The sequence below is a fragment of the Trachemys scripta genome, chromosome 10 (assembly GCF_013100865.1).
Source record: "Trachemys scripta elegans isolate TJP31775 chromosome 10, CAS_Tse_1.0, whole genome shotgun sequence".
Lineage (NCBI taxonomy): Eukaryota > Metazoa > Chordata > Testudines > Emydidae > Trachemys > Trachemys scripta.
In genome coordinates, this window is record NC_048307.1 from 37,033,199 (window position 1) to 37,053,804 (window position 20,606).

At 52.0% G+C, this 20,606-nt stretch overlaps 1 protein-coding gene across 4 annotated transcripts in view; it reads left to right on the forward strand.

Annotated features, from left to right (window-relative positions):
- The window catches only part of NTN3 (netrin 3), an 88,796-nt gene that overhangs the window by 26,197 nt on the left and 41,993 nt on the right, over positions 1 to 20,606 (forward strand). For all 4 annotated transcript variants that reach the window (XM_034784453.1, XM_034784454.1, XM_034784451.1 and 1 more), the window contains one exon: positions 16,001 to 16,189. In XM_034784453.1, the coding sequence (XP_034640344.1) occupies positions 16,001 to 16,189 (189 nt within the window). The remainder of the gene's footprint in view (positions 1 to 16,000; positions 16,190 to 20,606) is intronic.

A 20,606-nucleotide genomic window follows, 5' to 3' on the forward strand; every position in this document is an offset into this window, starting at 1 on the left:
CACTGCTATGGTTATTTGAGCCAGCTAGATCAAAGCCAGCTCAGGTATGTTTGCATGTGCTGCAGTCACACATATGATTGCAGTGTAGCAACCCCCCTATCTCACACTCATCAACAGTGCCTCTCCAGAGTGGTCAGTGGAGTTACACCAGGGATAACTTTGGCCCAGTGTTCTGCTTTTCAGAGCAATTACTTCCTTACTGAGCACAGTGCTTGGGTTCTCCTAGGGAGCAGCTGCTTTGGGCTGGATAGATTAAAAATCCCCTCCGCCATCACACCTATTAGAGCCGCACCTAAAATTCATAACAAACCTCAACCTTTTTAGAGCTTTTTGGAAAAGCTCAAGTAACTCATTTCCTCCTCCTTTATTATGCTTCATTCTTGTAGGTGTCTTTGCATCTTCCATGAATCAGCCAGATGCAAAAGCACCAAAGTACCCTGGAAAGTTATTGTTACGATTTATTACTCGAATGATGCCATAAATGTCAAGCACAGCACTTTACAACACAATTAAAAATTGATCAGGGCCTGATGCTGCTCTCACTTACACTGGGTGTAAATGAGGAGTTATTCCAGTGTAACAAATTGGATTACTTCAGTGTAACTCTGGTATAAGTGAAATCAGAATTGAAGTCTGAGTCTCATAGGGGAACCAGAGGGAAAGGAGGAGGAGAAAACCATATGATTATGCAGCCACTTGGGAGGCTAATGAATGTGTCTAGAGGACATTGGAGAAGCTTGTTAGGTTTTTTTATATTTAATATATTGTTTATATGTGCCAGAGCCCAACTTCCTGTTCAAAACAATATTGCAAGAGTACTTTTATAATGGCTTGTGGGTCAGTGTCTAAAGCTGGGCTCCCAAGAACAGTTAGTTGCTGTTTTGAAAATGTATAGGCTAGTGTGTTCCCCCCCACCCCTCAGTCTCAAAACTGGTTGATTCAGTTTTGCTCAAACAAGCAAGCAAACGAAGCCAAATCTGGTAAATTCGGGACTGAACGGTGAATCTTTAGGAAAATCATGAACTGAAAAAAGAATAATAAAATGGGAATAACTGGGCAAGCTTAAGAATAGCTTCTGCTAGTCACACTGGCTGTAGCAATCTATTCTATCTAGTATATGTCAAGAGTAACTCCACTGGAGCCAGTGTAAAGTGGATTGTTAAGCTAGAGGAGACTCGGGGGCTGAGGGATTCAGATGAGGGTCTGGGTTTTGAGGATGTTTTCCAAACCCAACCTCTGAACCTCGTGAGTTTCACCCCCCACTCCACCCCCATCTTCACCTCTGGGTTCTGATTGCATCACTGAACTGCTTGGCTGGTCCTTGACCATCCATGTCCATGCTTGAGACAGCAGAGTATCCCCTGACCTCCCCAGGAGAGAGGAGGCTGAAGAGGTCCCTCACAGGCAGGTAATGTTCGCCATCCCTTCCAGAAATATCCGAGGAGATTGCTCCTTCTTTCCCACCACCCCATTGGGTGGTCAGTCCTTTGGCAGATGGAACTGAAAAGATAGAGAAAAGAAAAGCCAGGAGGAGGAGGGAGAGAAGCGCTGGCCCTTTAAGATGTCCCTGACAAGCCCGCCACACACACAAAGGCGGCTTAGCAGAGCTGCCGTGTGAAAGTTTTTCCTGTCGACTCCATCCCCTCTGCTTCCCTTTCCCCTCTCAGGCTTTGTGCCCTCTGTGAAGGGCCCTGAAAGAGCTCCTCCATCACACGCCTCCAAAGGGCTTAGTGGCTGAAAGCCGGATTAGCTCCTCAAGCCTTCCCCTCTGTGTCTTTCAACAATGACATCTTGCCAGCCAGCCCGAACAAACGCAGCAATTAGCACCAATTAAAGGGAGAGGGCCCACCTGGCCATTCGTTTTGCACAGCCTTGGCATTCCCTTGCTGCCACCCCTGCGAATCCCCCTACAGCCCTGTTCTAGGGGCCCTGCACCTCTGGAGGCTAAGCTGGCCCCACCGTGGCGTGGGGCTAGGCCCAGCCTGAGCCTCGGTAGCTGGGCAAAGGTGGCCTAAATGGAAGGTGCCGTCATGATGGAAGATTGGAATAAGCCAACATGGAGGGCGTGAGTCTCGGCAGCTGGACTCCAGCCCTGAGCCAGGCAGGCAGGACCAGGGGTGATCTGCAGAGTGCCTTATTCCAAGACCTGCTCCGGACACAGCGGACAAGCCAGTGGAGTTTACAAATACATTTTTCTTAATGTTCCCATTGGGGCTGTCACCGCTTGTCTCAGCTTGCTGTCATTGCCAAAGGTCCAGATCCAGCCCTGGGTTAGCTCAGAACTTGCCTTCGGTGGGAGACTGGAATGCCCATGATGTTCTCCTTGGCTGACACCACGTGGGAGAAAGATGACATGAAATGATTTGTAATGGGGACAATTACACATTTCTGACTAAGTCAAGCCAGGCATAAGTGGCGCTCAGAAACTGTCTTTGTGGCTGCCTGGACAGGTTCTTTCCTCCTTCTGTAGTGTCACTTGCATGGCAGCAGTACTGTAGCCATGTCTCCTGTGGCCTCCACACTCAAAAGTCCTGAAATTCTGGAGGCAACCCTGAGAGCTGGACACCCCCACAAACACCTCCCCTCAGGCCTGCATCTCAGGCTGTGACTTCATGGGAGGTGCCGGAGTGAGACTAAAACTTCATTTGGCCCACAATGGAGAAGTAGAAAATGGGGAAAGCACTGAGGGATTCTTTGGGCTCCACTAACTTTGCTGAAGTTCTGTGAGTTAAGTCCTGGCAAAGAGGAGATCCCATTAGATTCCCAAAACAACCTGGTCTCGGCTCACAGATGGATTTTTATTTTGATGATTTGGGTGTTTCCAGTTCCAGCTGAATCATAGGAATGCAGTGGGGGAAACAAACCCACAAAGAAATGTGAATTGAACGTTGTTTTTGCGGACCTCAAAAAAGATGTGGGTTTGAGTTTCAGGAGGAAGCCTGGGTCGGTTCTTCTTTTGGAACTGCCTGCCTCTATCTGTTTCAAAGCGCTGGTGTAAGGTGCCCGCTTAGCAATGTTAGCTCCTGGAACCAAAGAGTCACCTGATGCCGTGTATTGCTGGGTTGTATCATAGTAAGGTACCAGTGCAATGCTGCAGGGCAAATGGTGGTTTCATAGAACCATAGAAGATTAGGGTTGGAAGAGACCTCAGGAGGTCATCTAATCCAACCCCCTGCTCAAAGCAGGACCAACACCAACTAAATCATCCCAGCCAGGGCTTTGTCAAGCTGGGCCTTAAAAACCTCTAAGGATGGAGATTCCACCACCTCCCTAGGTAACCCATTCCAGTGCTTCACCACCCTCCTAGTAAAATAGTGTTTCCTAATATCCAACCTAGACCTCCCCCAATGCAACTTGAGACCATTGCTCGTTGTTCTGTCATCTGCCACCACTGAGAACAGCCAAGCTCCATCCTCTTTGGAACCCCCCTTCAGGTAGTTGAAGGCTGCTATCAAATCCCCTCAAACTCTTCTCTTCTGCAGACTAAACAAACCCAGTTCCCTCAGCCTCTCCTTGTAAGTCATGTGCCCCAGTCCCCTGATCATTTTCATTGCCCTTCACTGAACTCTCTCCAATTTGTCCACCTCCTTTCTGTAGTGGGGGGCCCAAAACTGGATGCAATACTCCAGATGTGGCCTGACCAGGGCCGAATAGAGGGGAATAATCACTTCCCCTGATCTGCTGGCAATGCTCCTACTAATGCAGCCCAATATGCCGTTAGCCTTGTTGGCAACAAGGGCACACTGCTGACTCTTATCCAGCTTCTCATCCACTGTAATCCCCAGGTCCTTTTCTGCAAAACTGCTGCTTAGACAAGGCAAGTACCGACAGAGTCATTAAGGTCCTTTTGCAGCTGTGTAGGCCTCCAGGGTCAATAGCACTGCGAACTGGTCTGCCCGTTGTTGGACAGGGGGTTTCACATTGCCTCTCAGAGTTTGCGGTGCTGGTGCTGCCGCCGCTGGGGTGCCGGGGAGGGAGAGTGGCCCAGCACAGGTAATGTAAACCATGGCATAAAGATTGGGAACTCGTGATGTCATGTCATGCCACTGGGGCACAAATTGCCCCAGTATACAACACAGCCCCCTGGCGAGACATGAACATTCATATAGGATGCTGCAGCATTAGCCCCAGGGATAGCTCCAGATGATTTTGATGTGCTGCAAGTCCTGGCTGGCAGGAAGTGAGAGCACACTGTCACATTCAGGCCTTCCCTTGGCACTCACCATTTTGCCTCTCTCCTAATTGGAAGGAAGTTAAGAGGGTATTTCACTCTCCAAGGCTCCTTGACTTCTGTTGGGAGGACCAGCGGGGGATGGGCCATGGTGCGGTGGTGCCTGCTTTTGAGCTGAGGATATTGGAATGGAAGCCACCAGCTTATTTCATGCTACTAAACAGCATCCGCTGGTAGCAAGTTTGCCCGTATTGGTCTGAATCAGCTGGAAGGCTTCATATCTGATTGCCAATGCCCTGAGCAGTGGGTCCCTTGGGGGACAAACAGTCATGGTGGTACCTTGCCCAATCATCACCTTCTGCTCCCAAAGGGGGGGTGCTTATGTTGAAATGATCAACAGGGAAATAGTGAACAATATTGATATTTAGCTTGCCCTCATTAGGCTTCAGAGTCAAGCCCCCTTGAGATGAATGGGGGCAGATCACACCCCCTTTCAGTACTGCTGTTTCAGGCTGTCTGCAGACTCACATTCAGAGGGTTTTCTTAATTTGCAGTGAGCAGGGCTAGAGAATTGATTTTGAAAATATAAAAGCAAAAGCTCAAATTCTGACAAAGCCCAAGGAAGCTGCAGAGAACCACTCCCACCAGGCAGCAGGTCAGTCCACTCCCACCCGAGCCATCCTGTTCATCTCTGCCACTCCTGCGTGCCAGCTCAATCCATCCCCTGCCACCCAACACCCTGGCATCTTTCCAGCACATGCATCCCCACCCAGCCCCTTTGTGCAGATGTAACCCACACACTTCCTGGGTGTGGTGCTCTGTCCCGAGACCACTTACAGAGAGATTGAGTCTGCTCTATAGCCTTAGCTAACAGCCACATGGCTTTTAGCTCACTTAGTAGAGGCTCATACACTAAGCTCCAGAGGCCCCAGGTTCAATCCTACCTGCTGACGACTGGGGTCTGTCGGAGACACTGCTCCTCTTTCCTGCAAGTGTGGACCTTGCTCAGCAGTAAGGTTTGTTAGTTTCTTGTGAGAGTTGGAAAGAGAAGCTGTGAGATGGGGGCTGGGCCCAGGATTCTGCTTTGGCATGATTCAAAGAACTCTCTTGCAGATTAAAAGTGTGTCTGCTGCAGGGAGGGGGGAGAGATCCCTCCCACTTCCTGATGGGCATTGCCTGCCAGCCACCCAGTTGGGTGGATCCCAGATGGGGCAGAATTGCCAAGAGAGAAGGAAGCCCCTCCATAACCCAGGAGGCTGAAAGATTGCAGTCAGGTCTCCAGGCTCAAGAGACTCCCGTGGTGATCCGTTGGCTTCATTTTCATAGGCTTGGGGCCTTTGTTTTCATTTTAACAGCCCACGAGGGGGGTAGTCAGAGGGGTGTGAATGTGTGTGCAGGCTCCTTCCAGTGATCATGTTATAATAAGTGCAAATTATTCTTGCTGGACTTTCCCTGCCCACCCCACATTTAATTGTTAGCGCGCGCGTATGAGATGCTGCATTCCTCAGGCTCCTGCTCTTGGAATTAAACCTGTCATTAGGGCTTCTGCAGACACCAAGGGCTGCGTGGGGGGGGATTAGCGGGATGCAGCCACTGGAAGTAATTGATCCACTCTCTGGTAATTCTGGAGCTCTTGTTCCCATTGTCGCCACCACGGCTGGAGCACTTTTCTGAATGGAGTACAGAAGGGAAACCTTGCTCCAGTGATTGGAATCCGTTCCGTTTGTAGAGGAGCAAGAGGGAAATAATAGCTGAGGGGAGCTTTGATCCCAGCACTTGCCAGCGAAATGGTAAATTCTCCTGGAAGAGCCAAGCTGGCTGGGCTGAGCTGGGAAGCCGAAGGCCTAATGAATTTGTAACACCAGTTACAACTCCTGGAGTCACAACCCTTTGCCTTAGCCATCTCCTCTCTCAGCTCCATCCTGTGCCCATTTCTTTTTCTGTAATCTCTGGACACCTGTCTATAGGTGGGAAACTATCTCTGAAATTCAAACTGGTTTTAAAACTGGTTGGAGTCATAATGTAAACCTGGTTCCAGGTGGCCTGGAGCCTTTACAGTGGCTTTGTCCTCCTTCAGAAAAAACAGGCCAGGCTGCCTGGAGTCAGCTCTATGTTGTCTGTAGGCCCTTTGAACAGAAGAACTGGCTTTAAAGCCAGTTAGAATTTTTGAAGCAATTTTCCCAGTGCGGAGGCTCAGAGCTGCCTCCATCACCACAGCAGTGAAGCTGTTGGAGACCCACCACGAGAGAGCAGCATTAAGCCAAGCACATCAGCAGACAGGCATTACGAGAGCTGGGTCAGCTGCTTATCCAAATAGCAGGCAAGCTGGGTGTGAGCGCGCTTTCTTCACCTAGCTCTGGCTGAGCCAGCCTGCAGCTGAGGAACTGCCTTTCCTGCAGGGTTCTGGGGCTCCTGTCCCACCTGGACCCCAGGAATGCAGGGCAATGGAATGACATTGGTGAGCAAGAGTTCGGGTCGGTTCCTCTCTGACTGGGAGTGTCTCTCTCGTTCCTAGGAGATTTAGGTACTGAGCATGCTGGAGGCATGAGGGACTCGACCTGTGACTGGGGCTGGGCCAAAATATCCTTACAGCCTCAGAAGGTTAACGAGCCCCTCAGTCACTCTTTCTGCCCCTTTGCAAGCCTCCTTTCAGAGGATGCAAGATGCTTGCCCCGGGTGGGGCAAGGAAACATGTTCAGCATAGTGGGGATTTGCCTCTAGTCTGGTGTGCCAAAAGGAGCTTTGTGTCTGGGGCTCCTTCAGTTGAGTCAGACTTCCCTGGTGAAAACAGGCTCTTCCCAGAGCTGGGGAAAACCCTCAGTCTCACTCTCTGGTCCCTCCACATCTTTACAGAATAAGTTATTGCAGGTCTCAGAGCGTGAGAATTGCCCTCCGCCCAAATTCTTGATGGATCCCTGTCTGCGCATCCTTCCCCAGGTCTGGTTAGGATGCTGCACTGGGTGTCAATAGGACCTGGCTTCTCTTCCAACCTCTGCCACTGACTTTGGGCACAGTCGCAGCACCTCCCTCTATGCCTCAGTTTACTTATCTGTACAGTGGGGATCATGAGACTGCCCTCCTTTGTAAAGTGCTTGTAGCTCTGTGGCACAAATGCTCTAACAAAGTGTTATTGGGGGTTTTATGTCACAGGGCTGTGCTTGTAGTGATTGTAGATAGCCTGAGACCGTCGCTCCAGCCCCAGGCCGTGCTGAATGTTGCTGGCCATGTCAGGGAGGTAGCACAACAAGGCCTGGCTCGTAGCCTGAAGCTGCTGCCTCCTCTCCTCTGCCCTGGAAGATAAATCCTACCTGGCCAGAGAAGGGAGCACAGCCAGACAATGGCGGAAGACCCAAGTCAGGGGACCGCCTGTATTGTATGCAGCTCTCCCAGAGGGTTAGCAGTAGCAAGAGGTCTCAGGAAATCTGGGAGAAGGCAGAGGTGGCTGCTACCTACTCCATCTCCAGAGCTGCTGTTGCACAGAGAACAAGCTCCCTGGAGGCCTGGGTGGAGAGTAGGATGAGGGAGAAATGGCAAGAGCTTCTAGCTGTAATGTGCAGCCTTAAATGCTACGTGCCATGTCTCTCTCTGCTGTCCAGCCTAGGTCATGACTGCTGCTGACGACTGTGAGGGGATGCTCTGGGAAAAGCTTGGGTCAGTTAAAAGGGCCCCTTTGAGGTCTGTACTGGGCCTGTCCATGTGACTGGAGATATGGGATCCAGGTAGCAGCAGGACTGAATGCAAGGGGAGGCTGAGTTTACCTGTGGAGCAGAGGCGGCCTCACCCCTTCTGACAGGAAGGAGGGGCCATGGTGTTTTGGAATGGACAGTAGCCACCGGCATAGGCCAGATGCTAATGACTATGGTGCAGCATGTAGCACCACCAAGAGCTGCTCAGGTATAGCTCAGTGGAGGGAGATGGTTACTAGCCAGCTGGGCACTGGCTAACGATGGCTGAACCTCAGACTGTTGGCACTGAGCGTCCACAAGCTCAGCTGCTTTTCCAACCTCTTGCTCTTGCCAAACGGGGTTGAAAAATCTCTGAGAAGCTGCTTTCCTCAGGGGATTTTGACAGTGGGCTTGGTCCCCGTCATTCCCAGAGTCGCACAAAATTGGAAGAGCAGGGAAAAATGAGCTGGGCTTTGCCGAACCTCAGCGAGGTTCTGTGTGAGTTTAGAGAGGTTTGTGTCAGTTCTTCTGGCGTGAGTGTATACAGACCTGCACGGGACTGCGGGAATGGCCAGAGCACTTGCATGAGACCATGGTAAGCTGCATAGTGCTCTCAACCATGGCTGTTGACTTTTCTTCATAAGGCACAATGTATTTCTTTAGGGTGGGAGGTGAAGGGGGTGTTTGGGTCTAGATTCCCCCTCCCAGAGGCTAGAAGTAGCAACCGTGCCTTGCAAGCATCCCGGCTGGGCACTCCTCCAGCAAAAGCAGGGGCGTAGTTCGAATCCATTGTGGGTTTGGCAAGACTGGCCGTTCTAGGGTTTCGCTGAGACTGTTCCGTTAAATAATTATTCCCAGTGAATTCCCAGACGCAGGGAGCTCTCTCCCCTCTGCTTGCCAGCCCGGGCTCCATCCTCCCCTGAGTGAAGTATCCCTCTATCCATCCCTTGCCAGCCTAGGCTCCTTATCCCCTGAGCAAGGGATCTCTCTACCCATCCCTCACCAGCCTGGGCTCCATCATTCCCTGAGCGAGGGATCTCTCTACCCATCCCTCACCAGCCTGGGCTCCATCATCCCCTGAACAAGGGAGCCTCTCTTCTTGCCCAGTTGTCCCCAGTGTCGGCTGCATGACCAGACATACTCCACTTCCCACCCTTTTTGTTTGTGCTTATGTGTTGCCAGTCTGTACTGGAAGGAGACGGCATCCCCTGGGGGAGAGCAGGAGGTTAATGATTGTCTCCCTGGGACTGCCAGGGCTACTGTCTCTGCCATGGCACAGGGAGCAGCAGAGCGCTGGTGCAAAGGAGCTTCCAGCTAGATCAGGGAAGGCTAAAGTGTCCCAAAGACACTTGAAAGAGGGACAGAAGGTTGCCCCATTGCAGGGGGTTTAAGTTGAATTAGGCTATTATTGCAAATGAGTTGATCATGAGATTGTTTAATTTATCATGTGATTGTTTAATGGGGCGTACTGTCTAAGGAAGGAAGCAAGGCACCATGTAATTAGCCCCAAACTGTGCAATTAAATTCTTATTAATACCCAAACAGCAGGGAAGGTTCAAGCCTTTAATTAGTGATTAATGTGAGACAGTGAGCTGCACCAGCCCAGCTCTCAGTCACAGCACATGTCCCAGGGAAGGTTGTTTGCTTAGCACTAGAAGCTGTGGATGGCTGGGCCTGAGAACGGGAGGAGCGTGCTATGCAAGCTTTGCCCACTCCTCTTTTCCCCAGTTGGATCCATGCACCCCTGGCTAATGAGGCATTCCTTTCTCTTAGCACAACCACCGTCTTGTGGAACTTGAGTTCTCCAGATGGACCACATGCCACCTTCAAACCTGGCCTCCCAAGTTGGATTTCCACTGGTCTCTAGGGGCCAGATTGATAACGCTGTTTAGTTGCCTATCTGTAGCTTTAGGCACCTAAATACCTTTATGAGTGCGGCCCTGTGCACCTTGTCCACGCCAAGCTCTCTTCCCTAGAGTTTCCCACTGTGGCTAACAGCTGTGCAATTCTACCAGCAGCAGCAGAGGTGGTGGGAATAGAGTAGCCAAGGTGCTGGGCTGGCAGCTGCTCCCCATGGGTGAGATTATCAGGAGCTCCTCATTGGCCTAACTCAGCTCCCACTGACACTACGGGCGTTTTCCCAGTGATGCCTATGGGAAGAGCTCCAGGTCAGCATTGTAACCCCACTTCATGTTGCCTAATCCTGCGTCATTCAAATACTCCTGCCCTGACTCCACTTGCTCTCCTGGGATTGCTACCAGTGAAGCTGCACCAGTGGTGAAATGGTGGGGACTAAGGGATGGAAGTAGAACGTTATTTTCTCTTTGTTCTAAAAGTACAAGCTAGTCATTTCCTGGGGGAAAGAGTACCCTGGACAGATTCCAGGCCTATGGCACAGCCCAGGGAGCAGCCGTCCCCAAAGAACCCATCCCAGGTGCCACAGGAGATCCAGCGCAAGCCAGCAGGACAGGTCTGTGGGAGTCTGTTGGTCCTGAGCACTGGTGGTTGGGTTCAGTAAAGTTGATGATTCTTTCTGTTACTATTGAGTCCCCTGGTTCCCAGCGCTCTGCGTGGGACCTCTCAGGGTTGAGGTAGTGTCAGAAACGGGCTCAGGAACTCCTGCGGGGCCAAGATGTGGCCAATGGGATGCAGTTGGGGTGATGATCCAATCACTTGCTGGGTCTCCAGGGCTGCTCCCAGCCACTTCTTTTTCCCTCCATTGCAACAGGCCCCCAGGCACATACTTTCTCACTCATTAAACTGGAGGCAGAGAGGGAAATGGGACAAGACTGGCCAATTATTTACCTGACCTTTCCCCTCCTCTGTTCCACACTCCCACCCCAGCCCAACCCCATCTGCCTCCAGGGGAATACTGCAATGGAGCTTCCTTTTGCGAGGAGCAGGTTGGAAGCGGGACACTTGCACTTGGCATTGCTGAACCATCTGCAGCCCCACCACAGCTCACATTTATAGTGTGAGCAACCAGCAGTGCAGTGCGAGTCTCGCCGGAACTGCCCCCAGTTCGTAGCTGTAATGGTGAGCAGCGTCTCTGGTCCTCCATCACTGCCTGGGTGGTGTGGTTGTGATGTCCTGTCCCTGCAGGGTAATACAAGCCCTGGAACCCTGCTCGGCCAGTGGTGGCAAAGTGTCAGTGCAGACGGCGCTGAGTGGGGAAGCAATGGTGGGCTATGAGATGGGGAGCAGCATTGCAGCTGCTTCCTGATTTCGGTTGGCTGGAGCCTCCTCCCAGAACATTCCTGGCTGGTTTGTTATGGTCACAAACCTTGTTGTGGGGAAATGTGGATGGCGCGAGGGGATGGGTTGCTTGTTCAACAGCAATGCTGGACCTCAGCCCGAGTCAGATGTTCAGTTTGGAGAAGCCCCCAGAGCCTTCAGAGTCCAGTTCTCCTTTCATACTGATTTGCCACCACTGCAACTCTTCTGACTTCCACAGCGTTCCTCCTGTTTATTGGCTTGACCCAAAACTCCTTGCAGTCAGTGAGAGGCCTCCTGCTGACTGCAGCGGGCTTTGGATCAGGCCTGGACAATGGCGAGAGGGAGGGAGAGAAGAATCAGGCCCTTCTGAAGCTGAAGAATCAAGACCTGCACCTGTAGCCCCTGGGTGCAGTCTCATTAATGTTAATGTTAATGTTCCTTCCCACTTGCCAGAAACTGGGAGGTGCTGTGCACCCTCCTAACACCTATTGCTTAACTAGCTCTGTCCAGCCACAGAGCTCAGAGCATTTGGCAAAGGAGGCAAGGATCAGTGTGTACCTATTTCGCAGACAAGATGCTGGGACTCACCCACCAGCTGAGCCAGAAAAGAAGCAAGGTTTGCTGAGCCCCAATGCGGTGCCCTGTCTGCTAGGCCACAGGCCTAATCCTAGTCACCCTTGCCTCCGGGCGAGTTGGGAGCACTCAGTGCCCTGCAGAATCAAGACCGGTGTGGAAGTGCTGCAGGAAGGAGCCCTCACGTGGGACTAAGCCCCTGAGAGCTGCTTTCCCTTGAGAGTGCCATTAGGCTGGAATTCTGTAAGAACAGCTTTGTTCCCTCTTCTGCCACTTCTCTCCTGGTCCTGGCCTGGAAGGTGGAAATGCAAAAGCCCAGCAGATGCACAAAGGAAAAATCACAACAGTGTCCACCACTCGTGTGGTGTCATCACATTTTTGATGCTTTTCTTAAAGCCCCAGCTCGTGAAGTCATGTGCGTATGTGAGAATCTTGGCTTTGGTTTAAAACAAAAGTAAGTTTCTGTCGCTCATGGTTGTGGAGAAAATATGAGCTCTAACGGCTCAAAACCCAAGAGGCAACTAAAAGGAACCCAAAAGGTATGATTTTTAAACCAATCTCATGATTTTGGGGGGTGCTGACTTGTGATTTTTGAACATTTGGGATTGGCAGATACTGCAACTGGGGGCAGAAAATGTCACTGAGCTTTTTCCCACCTCCAGAAAGGCTCTTGGTGTAGTGAGGCCTGGTTTGGGGAGAAGGCACAGGGTGGTTCAGAACCCCATTTCCCACCCCTACCATTCAACAGTGTCTCCCCACCTCTGAAGCTGGGCCTGAAAACAGCAGACAAGGGAGAGGGGCCTTGACAATAGGCAGCAGGCAGCTGTTTGACCTTGAGGGGATAACCCTCCCCAGCTCTCTTCTGTCGGCTTCTGCAAAGGATTGAAGCTGGGAGCTGGTGGGGAGGGGGATAGGAGAGGAAATTTCACACATTGACAAGCAGGCCCAGCAGTTAAATCTTGGGCTGACATGTTAATGAATTTCACAGTAGGCCTGGAAAAACTCTCACCCAGCCTCAATTTCCCAGAGAAGCGGGGGAGGGAGAGGGCGCTGGGTTTCGCCGAAGGAAATCTTGTTCCCATTATCTTTTTGCGAGAGTGTTAAACAGGAACTGGCAGCACTTTTTCCTTTTTATCTCACACACGTGGATTTGGAATCCCCCCCCCCCCCCGTTTTGGGTTCCTGCGGCTAATAAAAAATCAAGGGTATGTGTGTGGTGTGGGGGGCGAGATCTGAAATAAAACGAGTTTAGCAGCTCTCTCCTCTGCTGCAGTCTGGCTAGCAGATTGGAGACCAGGCCCTTCCTCTCCACCACAGCACCCTGGCCACAGCTGGCACTGGTCATACTCCCTAATGGGCCTGGCACTGCACAACAACAGAAGGAGCTTTGCCGTTCCACCCCCACACCCCACAACCCAGTGCAAGGTGGGTGGTCCTTTTAAAGGGCCAGACTGGAGGGTGTTGGGGAAGGGGGCTGTGGGGACAGGCCAGGAAGCAGCAAACATAGAGACCTAATTCCCCTTACACTTCGGGGCCCAATCCTACCCCCATAACAGCAGTAGCAAAACACCCTATTGCCTTTAATAGGGCAGAGCCTAAGGGAGTAGGGTGCTTTCGTGGCTTTTTTTCACATAAAAGGCTCTTCTGGACTTACGGTGGCACAGATCTGGTGACCTGGTGAGGATGGTGCGAGCCCAGAATGAATCCCACCCTGCCTGTGCCCCCAGGAGGGGCAGGGGGGAAGGCTTACAGCTCATGGCCACGGGGCAGATAGGCTGGTCAGAAAGGTGGGACATGCCTCTCAAAGTGAAAGCTGCCAGGGAAGGCTGCAGTTAGGCAATAAAATCTGGTCTCTATTCTCTGACACTGACTCACTAGGTGGCCTCGGGTGAGTCACTTATACCCAGACCCACAAAGTGCCTAACTCCACCAATTCCAATGGGAGTTAGGAGCCTAAATGCCTTTGAGGCGCTGGGCTTTAGCCTCTCCATGCCACAGTTTCTGCATCTCTAAAATGGGGATAATAATAATGACTTGCTGGGGGGTTATGAGTCTCAAGTAATCAGCAATACAGGCCTGTATGTAGCCCTCTGTAACAGGCAGGTCAGAGCCACAAGCCATGTGTGCAGGGGGTGTACAGGGGGGATGGCAAGTGGCTCAGTGCTGCGGCCCGGTTCTCCCATTCTGTCCCAGAAGCACACTGTGTGCTGCCACTGGGGTGCTGGGTGCAAAGCAGATTCAGCCTTCTGTTCCGGGGTAGCTCTGTGCCAGGGGCAGCTGCCATCTGTTGGCAGCAAGGGGAGAGATGCTGTGGCAGCAGGATGGCAGGTGCCCAGCTGGCCTTTCCGCTGGGTGTCTCATTCTAACCATCCACTTTGCACTTATCTGTGATTTATGGCAGAACTGGCCTCCTGCCCCCCTCTTCCACATGCCCCAGCTCCTCAGCAGCGACCTCCCCAGCACCCAGCCCAGCGGGGCACAGAGAATATTACACATCTGGAGAACACATGGAGGCAAGCTGCTTGTTCCCCTCCCCCGTCTCCTCAGCCATCCCACCAGCAGCGAAGCCATGAGCTAGTCGATGGGCAATGAGACAATGATCACGGCTCCTTGGGGAACTACACTAGACAATAGGCGCTGGGCAGCTGCCTTCTTCTGAACCCTCCTCTGCTCTGTCTGCTGCATAGTCCTTTGTCTGCCAGCACTGCCCTGCCCTCCCCTAGCTCCTCAGAGGCACTCTGGGTTGATTGTTCACCTCTTCCTCCCCCCCGACCCGCAAGTGGAGACAAGTTCCTGTGGGGATTCTGTTTATGGGGGTGTGATAAGGGCCGGCACCTGTTCCTTCCACCCCATGGAGGGGACCTGGGTGAGATCTGGCAGCCACCGGGGAGGGATTCTTCCCTCTCTCTTCTCTCTGGATTCAAGCTCCATTAGCCCAGGTTCATTGGAGAAAGGCGGGAGGGATGAGGGTGAAGGGTGAGGGGAGGCTGGGAAGAGTTAACTTGGTATGGGGCATCAGAGATATTAAGATTTTGGCTGGATCTCCATGGTGGTGGTGGTGATTTGTATTGTGGTAACACCCAGGAGCCCTAGTTTGGACTAGGCCCCCTTGTGCTAGGTGCTGAACGAACACAGGACAAAAAGACAGTCCCTGCCTTGTATAAGAATACACCAAACTCTCAGAGGAAAGTCTAAGGCAGTCTAGACTGGTGTAGCCTGCAATGCCTCCTGCCCCTCAGATTGGGCGTTGTACCAACCTAGATGCCCTCCCGGCTCCCTGAGACCTCCTCTGCCCTTAGCATCAGATCTCGATCCTGCTCCGGCTGAAGTCCATGGCAAAGCTCCCATTGACATTTGTGGTGCACACAGAGATGCCCCCTTCCCCCGTACTGCCCAGTGTGTCACTCCTCCTTCCCTCCTCTTTTCCCATTACTTCTGCACTTGGCCCACTGCGCCTAAGCAAGTCTCAGCTAATGGAGCTCAGATATGCTGGATGGAAGACCTGGAGCAACAAAAATAACTAACGGGAGGGTAGATGAATATCTGGATACTCCCGGCTGTAACTTACACCTCCTGATTTCTTGGTGTGTAAATTACATTGATTTAGACTCCCTGACACTGTGATGAGTGGGTGTACAATATGTCCAGGGGAGTCTGTGTGTGACCTACAACACCTTACCTGCAATCCCCTCTGAGTGTGCGTCTGTTCTCTGCAGCGATGGGCCAAAGCCAAAGGTTCAGCGCCTCTCTCTGGTTTGCAAAATGGGAGGGAGGTCTCATGAGAACAGGCTTTCTCATGGGATTTCTTCTCCAGATTCTGTTCACAGCTGTGGCCTGCAAGGGCATAGACAAGAGCAAAAGGAAAAATAGCATGTGAGTGACGTAGCAGAAGTTTCTGAATGTTTGTTTCCAAGTTAGGGGTGAAGGCTCAGATTGATTTGATCTGAACTAGTTGTCCCAACCTTACTCATTGATCTGTAGCCAATCAACCTACTTCCATTCTGCTCCTGCCTGCATTGCACACGCAGAATGCCTAGGCGATGCAGGCACCGTGCTTTGGGCTCCTTGGCCCATTCAGTCCTTGGCCTCTCAGCTAAGACTGACCCCACTTATCTCATCGGGGGATTGCACCACCCGAGTACAAGAGCTTGAATCAGGCCTCCCTTTCGAGGCGTCTGCGGACATTCTGTGTTGGGTGGCTCTGGCTTAGTGCCTCGAGTTGAAATTTTGCCAGTGGCTCTGAGTCTGCAGCCTGGCTGGGGCAATCCTCTGAGTGGATCTGGCCCTGGGGTTGGAGGCTGGGTGAGTGGGCTCTTCTCTGGCCCCTGAGCCCTTTTTTCACCTGCTCAGCCTCTTCTCCCCTCTCCTCCCACAGCCTGCAACTGTAACCTGCATGCCCGGCGCTGCCGCTTCAACATGGAGCTGTACAAACTCTCAGGCAGGAAGAGCGGAGGTGTCTGCCTCAACTGTCGCCACAACACAGCCGGCCGGCACTGCCATTACTGCAAAGAGGGGTTCTACCGGGACATGAGCAAATCCATCAGCGACCGCAAGGCCTGCAAAGGTAAGGGGAGCTGTCAGCATGGGGGACCTGCTCCCCTCAGCCCTCCTCTCCCCCTGCGCCCTCTCTCCCAGCCCTTTTCTCCTCTGTTGGCTGCACCATTGCCCTCTCTAAGGGGGCATACCTACTTTTCTCTACTTAATTCCTTCTGAATGCAGCTGTTTGTCCTATATAGCCCCGTAAGTCCTGCTGCCCCTGCCTGGTTCTAAACTCCACTCACTAGGGCAGTCATCTCCCTCTGGCTGCAGGCTGAGGTCTCTGCTGCTTTCCCAACGAGCTGATGGAGCATGAAGGAGAGCAAAAGGGAGACAAATAATAGGTTGGGCTTGTCTTCCTCCCAGCATTTCACTGATGAGAGGTGTGAATCTCAGCTGCCCAGGCAGCAAGGATGGAATCCATCTGTCCATCGTCTTAATCTGTCTTTCTGATGTCTAATGCACCCATCCTTCATCTTGAAGGGTCCATGCATAGACACACATAGATATCTAAAGCCTTGTCTATATTAGAAAACTTGCACCAAGGTAATTAAATTCATTTAATATTGATCTAGTTACACCAGGGCAAACTGCTAATGTAGATTCACTTAAAAGGATGGAAATTACTTTCGACCTGATTTAGATTAATACGGTCAATTATCACATTGGTTTGAGTGCAATTGGAACTGATTTGGGTGTGTCTATTGTAGGGGGTTGCACTGGTATAACTAGTTTCAGAGTAACAGCCGTGTTAGTCTGTATCCGCAAAAAGAAGAACAGGAGTACTTGTGGCACCTTAGAGACTAACAACTAACAACTAACAACCTGGTATAACTAGATCCATTTTAGTTCCCCTATTGCAAGTTTTCTAATGTAGATTGATTCTAGGATCTGGTGCTTGAGGGGGGCTGTGCCCCACAGCTCCTGTTAACTGACATTGGAGTGCTCAGCATCACTGAAAATTGGATCAGATCTGCACTGGATTCTGCCCACTGTTGGACCTATCCTCCCCCTGGTTTTTGCTCTCCCCCCACAGCACACTTCCTCTGTGACGCAGCATGACCACAGTCCCCCCAAGGAAAGGAGCACTTCATATAACAGAGCGAATGACAGTTGTTATCACCTGGGCCATCGCTGAGAATGCTATTTACCTGGGAAGAAATCCTGCCCCCTCTGATGTCAACACGAGTTTGGCCATTGACTTCAATAGAGCCAGGATTTCTCCCCTGGACTGTGTCTAATGGAGACTGTGAGCTTCTTCAAGAAGGGAGTGGGGCTGCCTTGCTGGCATCAAGACGACATCTTCTGTGCACAAGCTGGAGAGGCTGCTGGGAGCATACAGGCCTTGTCTTGTCTTTCTTTTCTGCTGTGGAAGGCTCACCCACCACAGGGCGAGACAGTGGCCAGTACGCACTTGGAAGCTGGCTTTAGGGTTCTCTCAGTTCCGGTCATGCCAGTGGGAGCCTTTCCATTGACTTGTTTGGGGCTGGGTTGGGCCCAGGCGATGGGTGAGTAAAATAAGTCTCTCCACCCCAGCCCCCAACAAATTTGTGCACCTATCTAGAGCCAACCTCCTCCTTCCCCCCAACAAGAACGGATCCTTTTTGAGGTCTGAGAAAACAGGCCCCTCATTATGGTTCATATTGGTCCTCTGCTACCCTCCTTATGGGTTCTGGAAGCAGACATGCCCAGATACAGAGCCACAAACCAGGCTGGTCGCTCAGGATCTCAAGTCTTGTTTCCCATATGTGAGAGGTGCAACATATTTAGAAAAGCTATGGATGGGCATCCAAGCCAGCATGGCTCCAATGGTCTGAGGTTCACCCTACACAAACTAGTAGTTCCCATGAAGAGAGGGAGCTGGGAGAAGCCAGCTCACCACCTCAAAGGACTCCAGCCTGGGAGGTTGGGAGCTTCTCTTCTCTCCAACCTTGATGCCTGTGCCAGATCATGGTGGGTGACCATCCATATTGGGAGGGACTTCAGTCCTGACCCAGTCTCATGGTGGGTGCATGCTGATGGGCCAGGCAGGTTTGGAGAGGGGATGCAGTGGATCATTTTTCTTATGGGTGTTGCAGGTCAAAGGAGTGCCAGACCACAAAATGTTGCTTTTATGTAGGACCTACATATAAACAGTGACAGCTAAAGATTTTGGGGAGAAAGGGACAGTTTTGCAGCAATAGAATAGGTTTAGAACATAGACATTTGGCCCCTGTTCTTTGGCAGATTAGAACAATTTGAAGGTAGGTAGCTGAGCATGTCGCTTTGTGCTGGGCAAATTGGTAGCCTCTTCATCATCCCTAGTGCATGACGTACAAAAATCCCACCCCGCCCTCAGGAAGTGGCACGAACGCGGACGCAAAGAGGAGAGAAAAGTCCCCGTTTTAACAAGTGCCTCATAAAGTGAAAAGCACCAGTGGCAGAAAGCACCGCTGAGTCTGGCGCTGGCACAGAGAGCTGAGACCTGCTTGCAGCCAGGGCATTAGGAATTGAGAACGAATTGTTTTTAATAAGTGGAGCAGCTGAGTTGGCAGGCCCCCCCCCCTGCATGTGTGCCTCACCTCGGCAATCAGCTCTCCCGTGGCTGGGGGATTTCACGCTTGCTCCAGACACCATTGGCCTTTCGGTGACTTGGCTTGGAAATGCTCCCCTTCCCCCCCAGCTGTGGGAGCCAAGTGGGGTACGGTTTATGTCGAGCACCTTGTGCCAGAAGGAAGCTGAGTGTCCTGCTGCGGCGATGGGAGAGAACGTGGCTCATCGGAGCAGGAGCAGTTCCCCAGTGGCTTGTGGTGCACCCCCACTCCGTGATGCTGCCAAGGGGCAATTTTCTTCCTCTAGGAGTACTGCAAGGGACTGAGAGAGCTCTGCAGAACAGCTGAGTAGCTAACCCTGGTCTGATGCTCCTGAGCCATCAATGCCCTGCTATCCCAAGAGATGTGGTGTTGCCCAAGGCGGCTGCAGAATTGGGCTGTAGCTCTGAATCCAAACATGGGGCTGAAGGTGCAGGAGACTTGTCAGTCTTTGGGGTGGGTCTCAGGACCCATTTGGGTGACACCTTTCATAAGAGAGGAACCCCTATGTCTGCTTTGTGGGGGATGGGATATATCCCCTTCTGTTGCACCATTCTCCATTTCCCTCCTCCATCTGAGGGGCTTATGGAAGAGGGGGTGGTTAGATCTCTGCTTTAGGGGCCTTGGCTCCCTGCTGCTCCCCTTCTGCCAACCCCTCTTCATATGGGTGGGGCAAGGGTCAGTCTTGGCTTGGAACATGCTAAGGGCAGTTGCATCTGACGGAGAGACTTGGGATGGAGCAGTGAGGGATGCAAAGGAGGAAAATGTTATCGGCAGAAAAGAAAGAGGAGGAGGAGTAAGGGAGGAGGGCAACGTGGACTATCTGGAAGGTGCACATTTCGAACCTCTATACATACAGTCAGTGTCACCCGCCAGGGCCCTGCTGCCAGAGGTCTCCTGCCTGTGGTGGATGTGTGCATAGGATATACACGCCAGGGCACTGGTGCAGGATTCAAAGGCTGGTATTGCGAGTGGTGACGCCCGTGTCTGGATCTTGCTGCATGAGAGCTGGAATGAAAGGGACCCAGTGTCTCTTCCTCGTAGATTTTCATTCCAGTGTCTCCAGTTTTGGGATCTAAACCCAGGTTGCATTGTCTCTGTGGGAGCGTTCCTGCCATCTCCAGACACTGCTCATCGTGCCTCTGGGCTTGCTGCCCTATTGGTCAGGCCATATGGTTTCCCAGGAAACAGCTCTGAGTGCAAAGTATTCCCTAAATATTGCAACCCAGCACAAATGCAGAAGGGCAGGCAGCAGTCTTGTCAGCCTGTGGTTTCTCGAGAAAGCCCTGAGTCATTTCCTCTGGGGGGTAGGGAGGGGATCTGCAGGAACCGTTGCTGCAACACAATCTCCCCAGCTCCTCTGCCACTATTCTCTCCCCCTCCTCTCTCTCTCACACCCGCCCTGTGAAAGTTTTGGTGGTGGCAGTTTGCTGAGGCAGTGCTTTATTCCTGCCTTTGTTTCATCCCTTTGCACACCTGCCCTTGATCTGCTCAGTCAGTACCCAGGCCACAGCTGCTATGCTTCTGACCAGCTCCAGCCAACGCTGTGTCTGACTCCCACGGTGGCCCACTTTTTGCTGGTTGGCTGTTCAGTTCTGCAGAGGCTAGAAAGCAATGCCCTTAGCCTGCCAATCCCTCCAGAATGTGACTTCAAGCTCTCTCTCTGCCTGGCTCCTCAGGCTTCTCTTGCCAGTACGGCAGCTCCTCATGCACGGAGGAGCCATTGTATCAGCCACTTGGTGCTCCCTCTGTAGAACTCCCTGGCCAGTGCTGTCCTGGATGCTGTCCACTGCCGTCACTGCAGACTTGGGCAATGTTAGCTCAGCACCGCAGATACTGGGCCAGATTCTTACTCCAGATTTGCACTGTTGTGAA